At 34.2% G+C, this 14,718-nt stretch overlaps 1 protein-coding gene across 2 annotated transcripts in view; it reads left to right on the top strand.

Moving 5' to 3' along the window:
• The window catches only part of LOC121376390, a 47,095-nt gene extending 32,584 nt beyond the window's left edge, over positions 1-14,511 (top strand). Inside the window, exons 12-20 of one of the 2 annotated variants that reach the window (XM_041504241.1) lie at positions 398-594; positions 1,457-1,518; positions 2,488-2,795; positions 3,842-3,966; positions 5,631-5,692; positions 5,922-6,097; positions 6,905-7,059; positions 8,896-8,953; positions 12,319-12,455. In XM_041504241.1, the coding sequence (XP_041360175.1) occupies positions 398-594; positions 1,457-1,518; positions 2,488-2,795; positions 3,842-3,966; positions 5,631-5,692; positions 5,922-6,097; positions 6,905-7,059; positions 8,896-8,949 (1,139 nt within the window). In that variant the 3' untranslated portion in view covers positions 8,950-8,953; positions 12,319-12,455. Of the gene's footprint in view, positions 1-397; positions 595-1,456; positions 1,519-2,487; positions 2,796-3,841; positions 3,967-5,630; positions 5,693-5,921; positions 6,098-6,904; positions 7,060-8,895; positions 8,954-12,318 lie in introns of both variants that reach the window. The other variant, XM_041504240.1, reaches the window with a different exon arrangement.
• The last annotated feature ends 207 nt before the right edge of the window (positions 14,512-14,718 follow it).

Here is a 14,718-nt window from a genome sequence, read left to right as displayed (position 1 = left end):
CCAATCACTAAATATTAATTTATTTTCATTGAAGAACATATAACAATTGCTGTGTCTACCGCAGTGATACTATATCACCCCTCTATTGATCAGCCTTAACAGATAATTGTGTGTCAACACTGGAATATCATGTAACATGCATGTTCGTGTTTGGATACGAATTTTAGCAATAACGTTCTCAGTAGGGCGAATATTTGAGAATACTCGCGAAAGATGCATCATACTGAATCAACCGATTGCATCCACTAGCGCTCGGTGTTCCGAACTCGCATGGAATTGTCTGACCTTTGGTGGTTGTAATCATACAATAATCGTTAAACTCTATAAATGCTAATTACAATGCATACGTTTCGTATCTGTAGACGTATTATATTTATTGAATTGTTTACTATTTCAGAACAAACTCGCCCTGACACTGGGTCTGCGTGTTCTGGTTCCTGGAAGACGTCTGCCACGTGTCCACAGTCAGGCTGCCAGTACGAGGCCGCGTGGGAGTTTAATCCACAAACTGACGTCATTTCGTTCACCATAAAAGCTAGGCTCAATGGAGAAAAGAGATGGGTTGCTCTCGGTTTTTCAGACAATGGTCAGATGGTATGTTTTCAAACAATGATAAGATGGTATTTTTTCAAACAGTGATATATAAGATGGTATGTTTTCAAACAATGATAAGATGGTATCTTTATAGTCAAATATGTCCATAAAGGTTATAGAAGAATAGCATGCGACTTTACTTAGAATTCCGGAAACATTCGGCTGGTATAACGTTACTGAATTTCTCCTCAACTAAAAAATAAAATAAATCAAATTCTACTAGTAGATTAATTTATTTGGCTGTAATTTGGGGTGGGTGGGGTTCATATGAGGCGCGTGTTGAAGGACTAATGTTAATAATTCAAAGCAAAAGATAATTAATACTTTTGTTGGAAGATGCCAATATGCGACTTTGAGACTGTACCTTTAAGCGATCCTGTTCTTATCTACTCGGTGGCTTTCCCGCCGAAGACGCACAACTGTAAACGAGTCTTGGTTTCTTGTCTTGTGACATTTCAGCACAAAACACAAAAGGAAATTGAAGACGCGCAACTATAAACGAGTCTTGGTTTCTTGTCTTGTGACATTTCCGCACAAAACACAAAAGGAAATTGAAGACGCGCAACTATAAACGAATCTTGGTTTCTTGTCTTGTGACATTTCCGAACAAAAACAAAAGGAAATTGAAATTCCATATGCAATAATAACGCTTATTTTATTTCCATTTTTGGACAAAAACATTTTTTTTTTTTTAATTTATATTATTGTTATTTTGGCACTTTTCAGTGTAATTTTTTTTTTTTTTTTAAATAATTAATATTATTGGGTATTTTGACGTTTATTGGTTTAAAAATTATAAACTTTGAGTATTTCAATATTTCGATTCCATTGTCACAAACAGCTATCTGCTCTGTGATTTCAGCCTAAGTCTGACATTTTGCTGGGATGGGCTACGGCTGATGGCTCCACCTACGTATCGGACATGTAAGTAATTTTATATACACCTGTGTAAAATATTAGTTCTGGTAATCACGGTGCCTTAAACTATAATATCTATGTACATGTAGGTGACAATAAACCCATTACATAGTAATAAACTACGACAGACCATAGCGGATCTGTTGTAATTCTCTTTTCTGCTGCATAAATTATGTCCGTACCCATTAAATATTATTTAATTCACATACAAACAAACGGAAATACGACGTCACCACTCTAGCGACTTCATTTCTCATCCAATTTTCATCAAATTTGATATATAGTAATAGGATCAATGGATCTTGAAGAAGTTCGCGTTTCGCCTCTCGGCGTCGAAGGTCAAGGTCACTATTTAATATTACCCAGAACAGAAATACGATGTCGCAGTTCTAGAGACTACATTTCTCATCCGATTTTTTATAAAACTTCAAATATATGAATAGGATCATGGTATCTGGAATAAGTTCGCGTTTCGCCTGTATGCATCAAAGGTCAAGGCCACTATTATTAAAAGTAGAAATATGATGTCGCAGCTCTAGCAACTTATCCAAATTCCATTAACCTTTATATAAAGGAATAGGACCTCTGCGATGAAGGTCAAGGTCGCTGTTATTAAACATAGAAATACGACGTCATCGCTCCAGCGACTTCATTTATCATTTTGATGAAACTTGATATATAGGAATAGGATCATGACATCTTGAAGGAGTTCGCGTTTCGCCTTTTTACGTCAAATGTCAAGGTCACTGCTACCAATAATATAGATCACAACATCACTACTCTACCGACTTTATTTCTCATTCGAAATTCATGAAACTTGATATACAGGAATAAGATGATGCAATCGCGAGATGATTTGCAGCGTATTCAATGTTTTGTTAATATAGATATACATACATACATAAATACATACATATATATTTAAACCCAGCTCCTACTATATCCATGCTTATTATTACATACATATTTATTCAGGTGGGTATCTGGACGATCAAGACCATCAGCAGATTATAACCAGAACCTCATATCATCGTCTGCAAAACTTGAAAATGGTGTCACGGAAATAAAGTTCTCGCGCCTCCGAAACACGAATGACGACAAAGATTTCCTCTTCACAGACACCAAGTGTGCCTACCTGCTTTTCGGTCTGGGTGGAGGCTTTGATGATTCCACCAAGCAGGTTTCTTACCATGACCAAGAAACGCCGGCTGTGTCCCGGACACCAATATGTTTTCGTTCCACTTGCGCTACTGACAATATACAAGTGACAACAACTGTAAAACGTAAGGGCTTTATGGTGTTATATTTTCATACGAAGTCAGTAAAAGACCATCGCACTAGTACTGTATGCACGTACCATCAAATTTTGGAATGTATATCTACTAAATATGTTAGGACCGGAGGGCGGAGTCCTGTGCTCCCCTACTCCTCTTTCACTTGAACACGAAAATTTACATGTTTTTTGTTCTACTCTATACAAATAAAAAGAAAGATGTGGCTTTTACTTTCCCCCATATTAGAGATTATGGCCCTCTAACTAGTGTGTGCCCCCCCCCCCCTCCCCAACTAGAGTGTGCCTCCCCTTCCATTCCAGATATCGTTCCTACGGGTCTGGTCAATATTAGTAAATGACAAAATATTAAGACAATAATGATGAATATCTTCAAGAGAAAATAATAAATGTATTGCAGCCATGATGGTAAATATCAAATCTTGACGAAAAGTTGACTAATTCCATGATGAAACATATATTAGAGCTATGATAATAATTAATTAAAAAAAAAACATATTGTCTTGAGTTTGTTGCTACTGAAAGAAGTCTTCTTAATGACTACAATTATATTTTGAAATATTTTTCTTTAGAATATCGTTCTCTGTATAATGCTTTTAGCAGCGCAAACTTCTACGAAATTACTGAGAAATAAAATCCAGTTTGGGTTACTATACATATCAGGGCAAGAATCATCATGCCTGAACAGACACTGGTGTGCTAAACAACACAAAATATATGTTTAATAAGAATGTTCTGTTATTCGAAAACACTCTCTTGAACACTTTTTTCATCAATTTCCTTTGAACTTTGTTCCTCTCCATCTAAGAAAAATTCTGTATAGTGATGTTTTCCTTTATCCTTTGTTCCTCATAATCCAAAAACAATTCTGTGATGTTTTCCTTTATCCTTTGTTCCTCATAATCCAAAATTCTGTGATGTTTTCCTTTGAACTTTGTTCCTCTCCATCTAGGAAGAATTCTGTACAGTGATGTTTTACTGTACCATATTTTCTATATGATAACTCTGCGCATAACATGTCTCTCTGTTTTCCTGTAGCACCCGCTCGACGCGTCCAGTTAAAGGTACCGGCGACTATCAAGATTAAGGAGACGTTTGATTCAGATCTTAAAGACAAGACATCTGACGCGTTCAGGAATTTGCAATTTGCAGTGGAAAGCGGCGTAAGAAATCTATCCTTCATTTTGTGTTGATAATTACAGCCCAGGGGTGGATCAAAGGGAGGGGATTAGGAGGACCTTTTTCCTTTAAATCTTTTTTTAATTTCTCTCTTGTTTACAATTTGTTTACAATTTTCCTTTAAATGCCCTTTTCGGTGAATTGGTCTATATGCCATTTTGCACTTGGTTTCCTCCCTCAAATATTTCCAGGATCCGCCTTTCCAGCTGCAGTCTCGACCCCGATCATATAACCTCGCCCACTCCCCCTCTCCACGATCAAATAACCTCGCCCACTCCCCCTCTCCACAATCATATAACCAGTATTTTTAATGCAAAATACAAACACAACTACAGTTTTAATAAATGTGTGGGGAGGGTTGTTATCGAAGGGAATGTGGTAACTGCCGTGATGCAGATTTATAGGATATTTAATTAGCTTCCATTTCATATCATATTTATCTCCCGAGTGAAATAATTTTCAATTGTCACTAGCTTTAGCGAGTGACAATAAAATTTATTTTACGAGGGACATAAACATGATACGAAATGGTAGCGAGCTTAATATCCTATTTATTACCCATAATCGATCTTAATTTATATCACTCAACTCATTTCGTTGACGTTATTGTAAGGTTGTATTGCGCCAATCAATGACGTCATGGTATGACGTCGAAGTGTTACGCCGGACCTGGCGTTCTAGTGGGACCTATTACTTTGATAAAACAATTTCCATTGTCACTCGCTAAAGCTCGTAACAATTGAACATTATTTCAATCAGGACATAAACATGATACGAAATGGAAGCTCGTTTAATAACCTATAAATATGATACGTCCCTTATTGATATGTATGACTTTGTCTACATCTTTCTACGAAGAGCCATTAGTGTACGTGCTTTCATTTTTATAACGGGGGGGGGGGGGGGGGGGGGGGGGGGCAGACTGGTTTTTACCCGAATTAAACGCAAATGACCGAATCTGGGTAACCTGTTTTTCTTCACATTAGCTTTAGTGCCATAATATCTTAGATAAACAAAACAAAACAAAGTCTTTATCGTGTGTATTGTTGTAATTGACGATGTAGAAACTTCTTGTTACTGAATTTTATAAAAATATAGTTCAAGTTGGATATTAATATATACGTACTGATTTGTTAACATTATGCGATGACCAATGTCAGAATAACATTTACCAAACGTATGTCAGTGGCGGAAAAAAAACATCGTGAGCTAGCGGTGTTTTTTTGTTTGTTTGTTTGTTGTTTTAAAGCTACTAGCCCATCGGGCTACTGGTTTTGCATTTGTCACTAGCCTTGTGTTAAAAAGCACTAGCCCCGGGCGTCGGGCTAGCGGATTTGTCGAACTCTGATATTTATATTGCGATGCAAACGGATCACTACTAATTTTTTCATGGATTACAACTAATTTTGCGGGTAGAATGATGGAAATACCTGGTAAAAAGGCCACAGGTTATCTCTATCGCTTTTGCCCGAATTTGACGATTTGCTCAAACAGTTGCCCAATCCTCCTTCGCCACCCTCTTCCCCTGTCTCGTACGCTTATCTAATCATGAGTGAAATAGATCTAGAAAAGGTCCATTTCATTATCACAGTTCAAATGAAGAGGGATTAGTGTTTATTTTGAATTCATTTACATTTCTTATTTTCAGGTGGCACCATCTTTGTCTACACATCTTAAACACTTTTTACGTGTTGAGGTCACTGGATTTAGGTAAGAAATAATTTATATTCAAGACAGTTGAAGACACTGTGACTTAAGATTCCAACTGGATACACAATCGTGTAGCTCAATTACAATTTTTTTCTTTAGTATGTACTAATGTTTATTACATACGAAATAAGGCGACGTTGATTAGGTATACAAGCACAAACATAATTGAAAATGAATTAGTGAATTAATTTAAAGTCAAAATGACGTATTTTATTTGTGTTGTGTTTAGACAAGGCAGCATTTTGGTTGATATGAACATCTACGCAGACGTTGAGAGGGTTGATGATGCCAGCAAGGCAGAATTGAAAGACCAGGTCAAAGTAGCTCTATCTGGAGCCGTGGCTTCAGGAACTATGTTCGGACATTCTGTAGATAGCGAGGTCTCGGTATCTGAACCCCTCAAAGGTCAGTATTGGTATATCGGGTTTTTTAAAAGTTTAGTATGTTGTAAGCTGTTCTGTAGTAGTCCGTTTTCTACATGGACATACGGGGTTATGTCATAGGAGGAAGACATCAACATTACTAGTAAATTAGTTTACTGAACCTGTTTGATGTACATGAATCTTCCCTGTTCGCTTTTGCTCCATAATCATTATGAAAATGGTAAAAATAGTTCCTTCTTACGGGCCATGCACATTTTCTGACCCGTACTCCTATACCATGAATAACTAATGTTTACGTCATGTAAACGTAATTATTTTTCTATTTATAGATTCATTTCTGTACTATTTAGAGACATTTCTGTACTATTCCTTCAAGTTTATGACAATAAGGTTTTAGAAAAGTAAATATATATATGTGAGGACAATTACTGTTGTAGTGAAATATTATAATATTGGTTTTTCTAGACACTCAGTAAGTGGAAATCTGTTTCAATCTAAACATTTAATACAAATTCAGACAGGTATAATGTGGAATTCTTTGTCAATTAAAAACTGAAGTTGGGGCCATTAATCATCAGGTATAAAAACATAAATAAAAAACTATGGTCAACACGTCATCTGCATATAATATAAATGCCATGAAAACAATTATTTTCAATTGGCCGTTTTGACTATTTTTTAATTGACCATTTGGACTATTTACTTTGGACGTTTTTGACTTGCATATTCTAGGGCCCTTTCGTTTTTGGGCCAGACGTACAATGTAGTATAAATCGACGGTGGAGGAAACATGGGTTTGTTAACGCTCGATTCTGTTTGGGGTTTTTAGCTGACGTACACGAGAAACCAACCCCCCACGGGACAGGACTGACGCTGGTGGAGGAAATCATCATTGGAATCAGTGTCGCCATGTGTGTGGTCGGAATCATTGTTCTCGTCTGTAAAGTCTATCAAATGAGGCAGGAAAAAGCTGGAAAGAAAATGGTGAGTGGGGACTGTTCAAAATTTGCATAATTTTAACGGTTTAGTCACAAGACTGAAAGCAATGATAATGGCAGGGCCCTACACTCGCGTTTTGGTGGGTTTTATTTTTGTTTGTACAAATCCATTGCACGACCTGGGAAGAATATTTGGAGTGGGGATCCAGACTATTTAGGACTCGTAGGCAATGTTGGACTTCAGTTATTTGTAGGTTGGGGTTTTTTCTTATCTTAGGATGGCCTGAAACGAGATTTCATGGTATTTTTAAAATACGACATGGCAATATTTTAGATGACAGTTTTTGTTATAACTAAGGGATGTTGTGGTTCTCAAACAAACACGTGCTAATTCACTCATGTTTGTATTTGACTGTTTTGTACACAGCTATTGTTTTTAGCATTGTTCATTTTCTCAAGGATTTGTTCAGGGTTTGTGTTTCTTGATTTAGAGGTTTGTCAAAATGCATTTCATTCCACACGTATATCAACGAGTCGTCCATTTTTACTTCACATTTACAAACTTTTGTTTCTACACAAATCCAGAAAGTATGCAACAAAATATTATAATTGATAAATTACATATTGCTTTCGTCAACAATTATATTTCAATCGCACATTTGGTTTATGTTTTGTGAGCTGATACAAATATTTAATTTTAAATGATTAATATCTTATATAATGATTAATTTATATAATGATTAATATCATCATTCTAATATTAACAAATCCCTGGGGGGAAATAACTGTCATGATTTCCTTAACATGCATGGTCCATATCATATATCTATGAATATAATATCAATATTGCTCCTATTGTATGACATTAATGGCAGTACTCTTGTTACAAACCAAAATATTCATCTATTCGTGTTGTGCTTAATGTGTACATCGAACTTGTCAGTGAATGGTCTTACCCTAGTCAAGTTACTGCACTCTCACTAAAATACAATGTAATCCAATGTTTTTTTTATTAAAATGACTGTCCTGTGTTTGCTGCCATAGTTAAAATGTTGCCGACTACCAGATACCTTTTAATGTGTGCAGTTACATATTAAATATATTTGTTCTGTATAACATACCAGTAGCTGTAGTCTATATTAAACGTGTTTCTGATCGTCCTGTATAGTGTTTTCGGACGTACGAAATTATTGGGAGATCAAATCCAGTTTGTTCTACTTACAAACATAGTAGGACGAACAGAAACACATTGAATGTACAGACACTGATATTCTAAACAAAGGTCTGTATTTAATGTGTACTTTTAGTTTTTACAGAAGTTTATTAGTCAAAAACATCTTAAAATGGCAGCAAAGTCGGAATAGTCCCTTTAAATTATAAACGCTATACTCATAAAATGCCTGATATAAAGGTATTTTGTTAGGCATTTAGGTGAACACATAATATTTTGTAAATTATATATATTGTTTACTACACAACTGCATTACTATATTGTGTATATATTATGCATATAGCTTTGCTGGCTTTACTGAATAAATGACGCGACTTGATCTCAGTATTACTCAATGTTGGGCCACCCTCAACTTGCAGTGTCTGTACATGTTGAAAAACCATTTCCCATGTACGTTCCACATATCTGTAATCACATTTACTGTTAGCTTTAAATTTACATAAAAATTATTTTTAAAAGCCTCAGTACTCAAAATAAACGAAATGAGAAAATGACCTCGGTACACAAAATAAAAATAAACGAAAGCCCAATTTGGGCTAAAGACTTTAAGTCCAAAATATTATTTTATTTCTCCTTTTTTTCTATTTGTCCCTCCTTCTTTACAAAAGCATTGTTATAATCATTTTATTAAATGGTGTGTATTGATTGCAGCCGCAAAATGGAGAGGTACAAAATGAAAAAAAATATATCGTCGTTCGGATGTGAACAGGTATCATGATTGTCGGACTTCTGCTCAGTTCTTTAATGCAATGCATGAAGAAATAAAATTAATGGAGCACGCTTTTTGTGTTGTGGAAAATAATATCTGTCTTCACACTGAAAAAAAATGTGGAAATGCTTCTGTATAAGTCTGCCTGTTTGTTCCATTCCACATATTGCCCATATATAATACGTTCAGTGCAGTTAGTGTGCCTGCTTGATTTGAAATACGTTCATCCGTTAATTCAGATTGATGTATTTTATACCAAACTTGACATCTGTTGATTCAAGTCTTTGTGCTTGCTTGGTATTGTTAGCGTAGTTCACTATTATATAATAAAATTCAAACAATACCTACTTGCTCTTAGGTAAAGTAAAGTTATATTTGTACGCTTTATTTTTCTGCTAAAATTACTGATTACGTTATATTATTAATATTTTTAAAACGTAGATTACGAGTGAGTACATATTTAACATTTACAGTCAATTCGGATTGTTACTAATATATTTTTTCTCACCTCACAGTTTACAATATGAGATAAAAAAAAATATACATCTACTTTTAATTATTTCTCTTTCGTTTTGTCTCATTCCTTTTTACTGTTTCTTTCACAGTTGTCGTTTGTTTTGTTTATATATATATATATATACATACTTTTGAGAAAACATTGAAGAACCGTACATCAACTAAAACATATTTTAATTTTCTTTCTAAATCGAACAATATTGCACCATCATTGTGTGTTTTTATGTATGCTCTACATATAAATTGTGCTTTAAGTATGCTCATCCTATGCAAATTTTCGTCAGGATTTTAACATTAATAACTTCATCACTGGTTTGATAGTATACCTTATTTTGATCATATACATAGTATTCCCATCTTAATGTGGAGAACAATAAATCTGACAATTAAAGTCTTTACTTCTTGTGAGGCAGAATTTGGTTGGCCATGTTGCCATGCATGCTGTTGCGAATTCTTTTCTCTCTAAATATCTCTTGGACTCTATTCAGAAAAAAACATTTGCAAAAATAGTATTTTCCAAATTGTTAGCATGTATGCATGCATTAATACGGAATATGGTATAGGTAATATTGACAAATGCTAGCATGTATGTTTATAGAATGTATGTTTATATCTGCATCAGTATTTGTCTTATTAACGTAAGTTGCAATCACGTGCCTTAACATGCCACGTACCGTAACATGTCACGTACGTTAACTGACACGTGCCATAACAAGTTACACGTACCTTAACATATGACATATCCTTTAAAACTATCACGTGTTTTCGCAACTGGCATGTGCCTTCTTAACAACTAGCACATACCTTAACATCCAAAACGTTTTAATAACTGGCACATATTTTAATATATCGCATGACTTAATTAATATCTGGCACATACCTTCTTAATAATTGCTGTTTTAACTCGACCATGTGAATGATGGATTTTTGTTGTGGGGTTGGGTTGTTGTTGTTTTTTTTTGTTGTTTTTTTTTGGGGGGAGAGTTTTTGGGGGGATTGGGGTTGGCTGCAAGACAGATTTGGTTTAAACCATATTCGTTATCATAATAAAAAAATAATAATGATACTGAATTGGTCAATAGGCATAAAACTATTTCAAGACGCATTTATGTTTGAACATATATCACTATTAAACCTACGAGGGTCAACTTACGTCGCCTCCTTACTTGAGACATAATCAGGCTTTGAAAATTCGGCCTATTAATTTTCTAACTGTATTTTTTGATCTTCGCTAACCAAATAATTGCTTTGTTTTATTTATTTTGTTCACTTACTTCACTAAATACTTACTTTAGTTAACTGTTGATATATTTGATTCATGGTGTCATATCATATACATATTAGCCAATGTTTTCAGGATGGAGTGTCGACAAATTTCGAATCTTCATTCGTTAATTCATTCATTCTTGTATACAACCAATTAGTCAGTGACTGTTACGAACATACAGTGATCTATATCAGAGTTCACAGATACAAAAGCAGACAATAACGGCTTCAATCAAAGCTACACTAGATACATGTTACTATCTCATGAATTAATCAAACAAAAATGTTACGTGAGCCCCAAAAGTGCATTTACTGGTGTTTCTACATACTATAATAATGGCACGTATTTGAACCTGTATTAGTTTAATTGCACTATCAACACTTCATTATCTAGTCTGTAATATATATTTATATATTTATATATATATATATATATATATATATATATATATATATATATATATATATATATATATATATATATATATATATATACACATACATACATACATACATACATACATAGGCCAGAAAGGATTTAATTATCCCCTGTGCTAGTGCGTTAATATCTATGTATGTAACAGTCAACCACGATATATATACAATATACACATATTCATACATCAATACATACATACATACATACATACATACATATATATATTTTTTTTTTTTTTTTTATATATAATTGTTTTTTTGTTTTGTTTTTTTTGCTGTTTGTTTTGTGGAGTGGGAGTTATATCATCACTAGATCTTGTCTAGATGTTTATGTCAGTATTGTAACATGATCATAAGAGTAACTGATATCTTCATTCGTTACGCTTTTCTATAAGTATTCGGGTTCTGGTTACAGTTCCTTGATGATTAACTAACACTCAATGTAGCTCAGATCAGTCGACTTGCTCCGTCCAATACTACTAATAAAGTAATTAAACATTCAAACACTTCAGCCAGGATCCAAATGTCCATGTCCTAAATCAATAATCACACGAAAGCACACAAGTACGGCTTCAATCAAAGCTACACTGGATACATCTTACTGTGTCATGAATGAATTAACAAAACGTGTTACGTGAGCTCCAAAAGTTCATTCACTGGTGTTTCTACATACTATAATAATGGCACGTATTTGAAGTTGTATTAGTTTAATTACACTATCAACACTTCATTATCTGGTTCTGTAAACGACTTGCTTCGTCCAATACTTTTAATAAAGTAATTAAACATTAAAAAAAACTTCAGCCAGGATCCTATGTTTCATGTCCTGAACCAATACTCCTAGTTTACTTTCCTGATAGAGGGAGTTCTGCTATAAATATAGCAAATGACAATTATTCGTGAGAGCAGTGACGACCTCATCAAAACATCTTTTTGACTGTTTTATACAGAGATATAATTTGGTTTACACAAAGAGCTTAAAACACCTTTTTACTTCAAAGCATATTGGACACTAATATATACATAATAATGTAGATATAGTATATTATATTATATTTTGCCGTTAATTTTACGATTTGGATTTGTTGTTGTTACGAAACTAACGATATTGTAGCTTTACATATTTCTTTATGATGTCATTACAGAGACACAGAAAGTTTGAGAACAGCAGCAGCAGCAACTCAAATACCCCACCCAGGAAGGGCAGCCCCTACAACAGCATCAGCAGCTCTAAGACCATGACCTACAACGAGTTTCTCACTAATGTAGCTACTGAGAAACCTCTCAAATCAAATGTAGAGAAATATGCAGAGAACACGCATGCGCAGTACAACGTGTATGTGCCTTGAATCTCCAAACCATAGCAGAGATGTTAAGAGGAAAGAGGTTTTTTTAACCACTATAAAGTGTTGCCGAATAATTAAAGCATATAGTTTGAAAGTTGGAATTAACTCTTTGTCTTTTTTGACAGTTCAAATTGCCTATAACGTATTTTTGGACAGTTGAAAGTTACACATTTTATATTAGTTGAAATTTCTTGGAAGCGCTGGCCGTAGTTGTGAACCACTGTAACGTATTTTCAACTAACAGTATTTTGTAATGTTGAAAGTACACATTACTTTAAAACAAAGTTTTACCAGTGTTATATTTTCAGTTAACATGGTAAACTGGACATTTGAAATTACCGTACATATATACTACAAAATAGTACATTGTACATTTGGCCTATTTAAATAATTTTAAAGTGCTGGTCACATTTGAAATTCTTAAAGGTGTTGGTCGCAGTTATAATGTGTGATCAACGGAGTATTTTCTAATATTGTGAAATGCACGTTGTATATATACTCTTAGATTACTTAAAATGCTTAAAGGCAATGCTTTCGAATTCGTTGTTAACCACTGTAACATGTAATGTAGAGTTTTGCATATTAGGAACTGCACGAGGGAATGGTCTTGTTTTTCTTAATCACTGTTGTATTTTTTCAATACAAATGACATATTACTTAATGGGTTTTTTTTAAAGGTGCTGAAAGTTAACATGACGTGTGATTTACAAGCAGACAGTTTGTAAATGAATGTGTTTGCAACCATGTTTATAGTACCGGTACACAGACGTTCTTATGTTGGTTATATGCATGCCAAATGTTAGCATATCAACTATTTACAATTTTAACATTGATGTGGAGGGCTTTTAATATATATGCATGCACATGCAGATTGCTTTATAATGGTGAATACTTAAATGTAAAACCGTGTCGACATTCATATTTCTCCTGTATATATAATGTGTCGTAAAATAATGTTTGTAGTAATTGCAAACTCATTTTTTTTTAATTATATTTATTATAATGCAGACCTGGGCCTAGTTTTACAAAACGTCGTAAGTCTAGTTTTGCACGTAATCGTAAATCTACGACTAAACCACAATTCTTATTACTATTATAGTTCAACAAATATAGTTGGAAGTACACATATTTCATTTTCTTTTGTCTTTAAAATATTCCAGCTTCCGTAATGATGTAATTTTCTGCGTAAAATGTATGCCAAACAGGTGTAAACGCACGACCGGTATAACTGCTAGTAGCAGACGTAAACTTACGATGTTTAGTGAATGGGCCCCCGCGTAACACATATGGTACATTAGCCCTGTTGTTGGGGGAAGGGGGTTGTTTTGTTTTGTGTGGGTTGTTTTGTTTTTTGCGGGGGGGGGGGGGGGGGTTTTTGATGTATTTTGGGGGGGTTGGGGGTTTCTCACTTAATGCTTTCTCCCTTGTGGTAATTTTTATTTGTGTGTTTTTTTGTCATAAATGTACCTGAACAAATATACGTATATGTATACATGTATATGTATTTTCGAAATATTGTGTACTTCTGTGTCTAAACTGAATCTCATACAAACGTTTAATATTTATTATATTATCACAAACATGTAAATTGTTTTACATATTTTATTGAATTACAAAATGTTCACGTATACATATTTTAATACAGCTTCTAATTTTAATTTTAAGTGAGCAAGACAAGTCATTGAATATTTATGACCGAACGAGGCAAGTCATTCAATATTCATGAGGAAGCATGCGGGACGTGCACATACTTCTTACATTGAAGTTATTAAAAAACTTTTTAATATAGATTTTATTCATATTTTTCCCCGTTAGTGGCTTATGAAAAACAAATTCAATATATTTTTGTATTTTCTTAGGTTATCCGTTTTCTGCTCTACACGTTTATATCATTAACACAATATGTATGTTTTGAAATCCATTTCAAATGTATGTCTCTGGCAAATATGTAACCCAGATCGTCCAGGCGTCACAATAAATACTCGTATATTATTTTATGTTTTTGTTTTATTTGAGTTCAAGCGGCCACGGGTGGGTTAAACTTACCGTATCAGGTATACATATATTCATACACTATATACAATTCTTCTTTATTACAAACACCGCTTGACAGCAGACTATTGGCGTACATCTCGGGGACGGGAACATGGGGAATGTCACCCATCTTCTTAAATTAGTGGCAATGACACTATCAATGAG

Source organism: Gigantopelta aegis, chromosome 6 (assembly GCF_016097555.1).
Source record: "Gigantopelta aegis isolate Gae_Host chromosome 6, Gae_host_genome, whole genome shotgun sequence".
NCBI classification, from domain to species: domain Eukaryota; kingdom Metazoa; phylum Mollusca; class Gastropoda; order Neomphalida; family Peltospiridae; genus Gigantopelta; species Gigantopelta aegis.
Note: the sequence above shows the minus strand (reverse complement) of the source record. Positions and strands in the feature narration are given on the sequence as shown.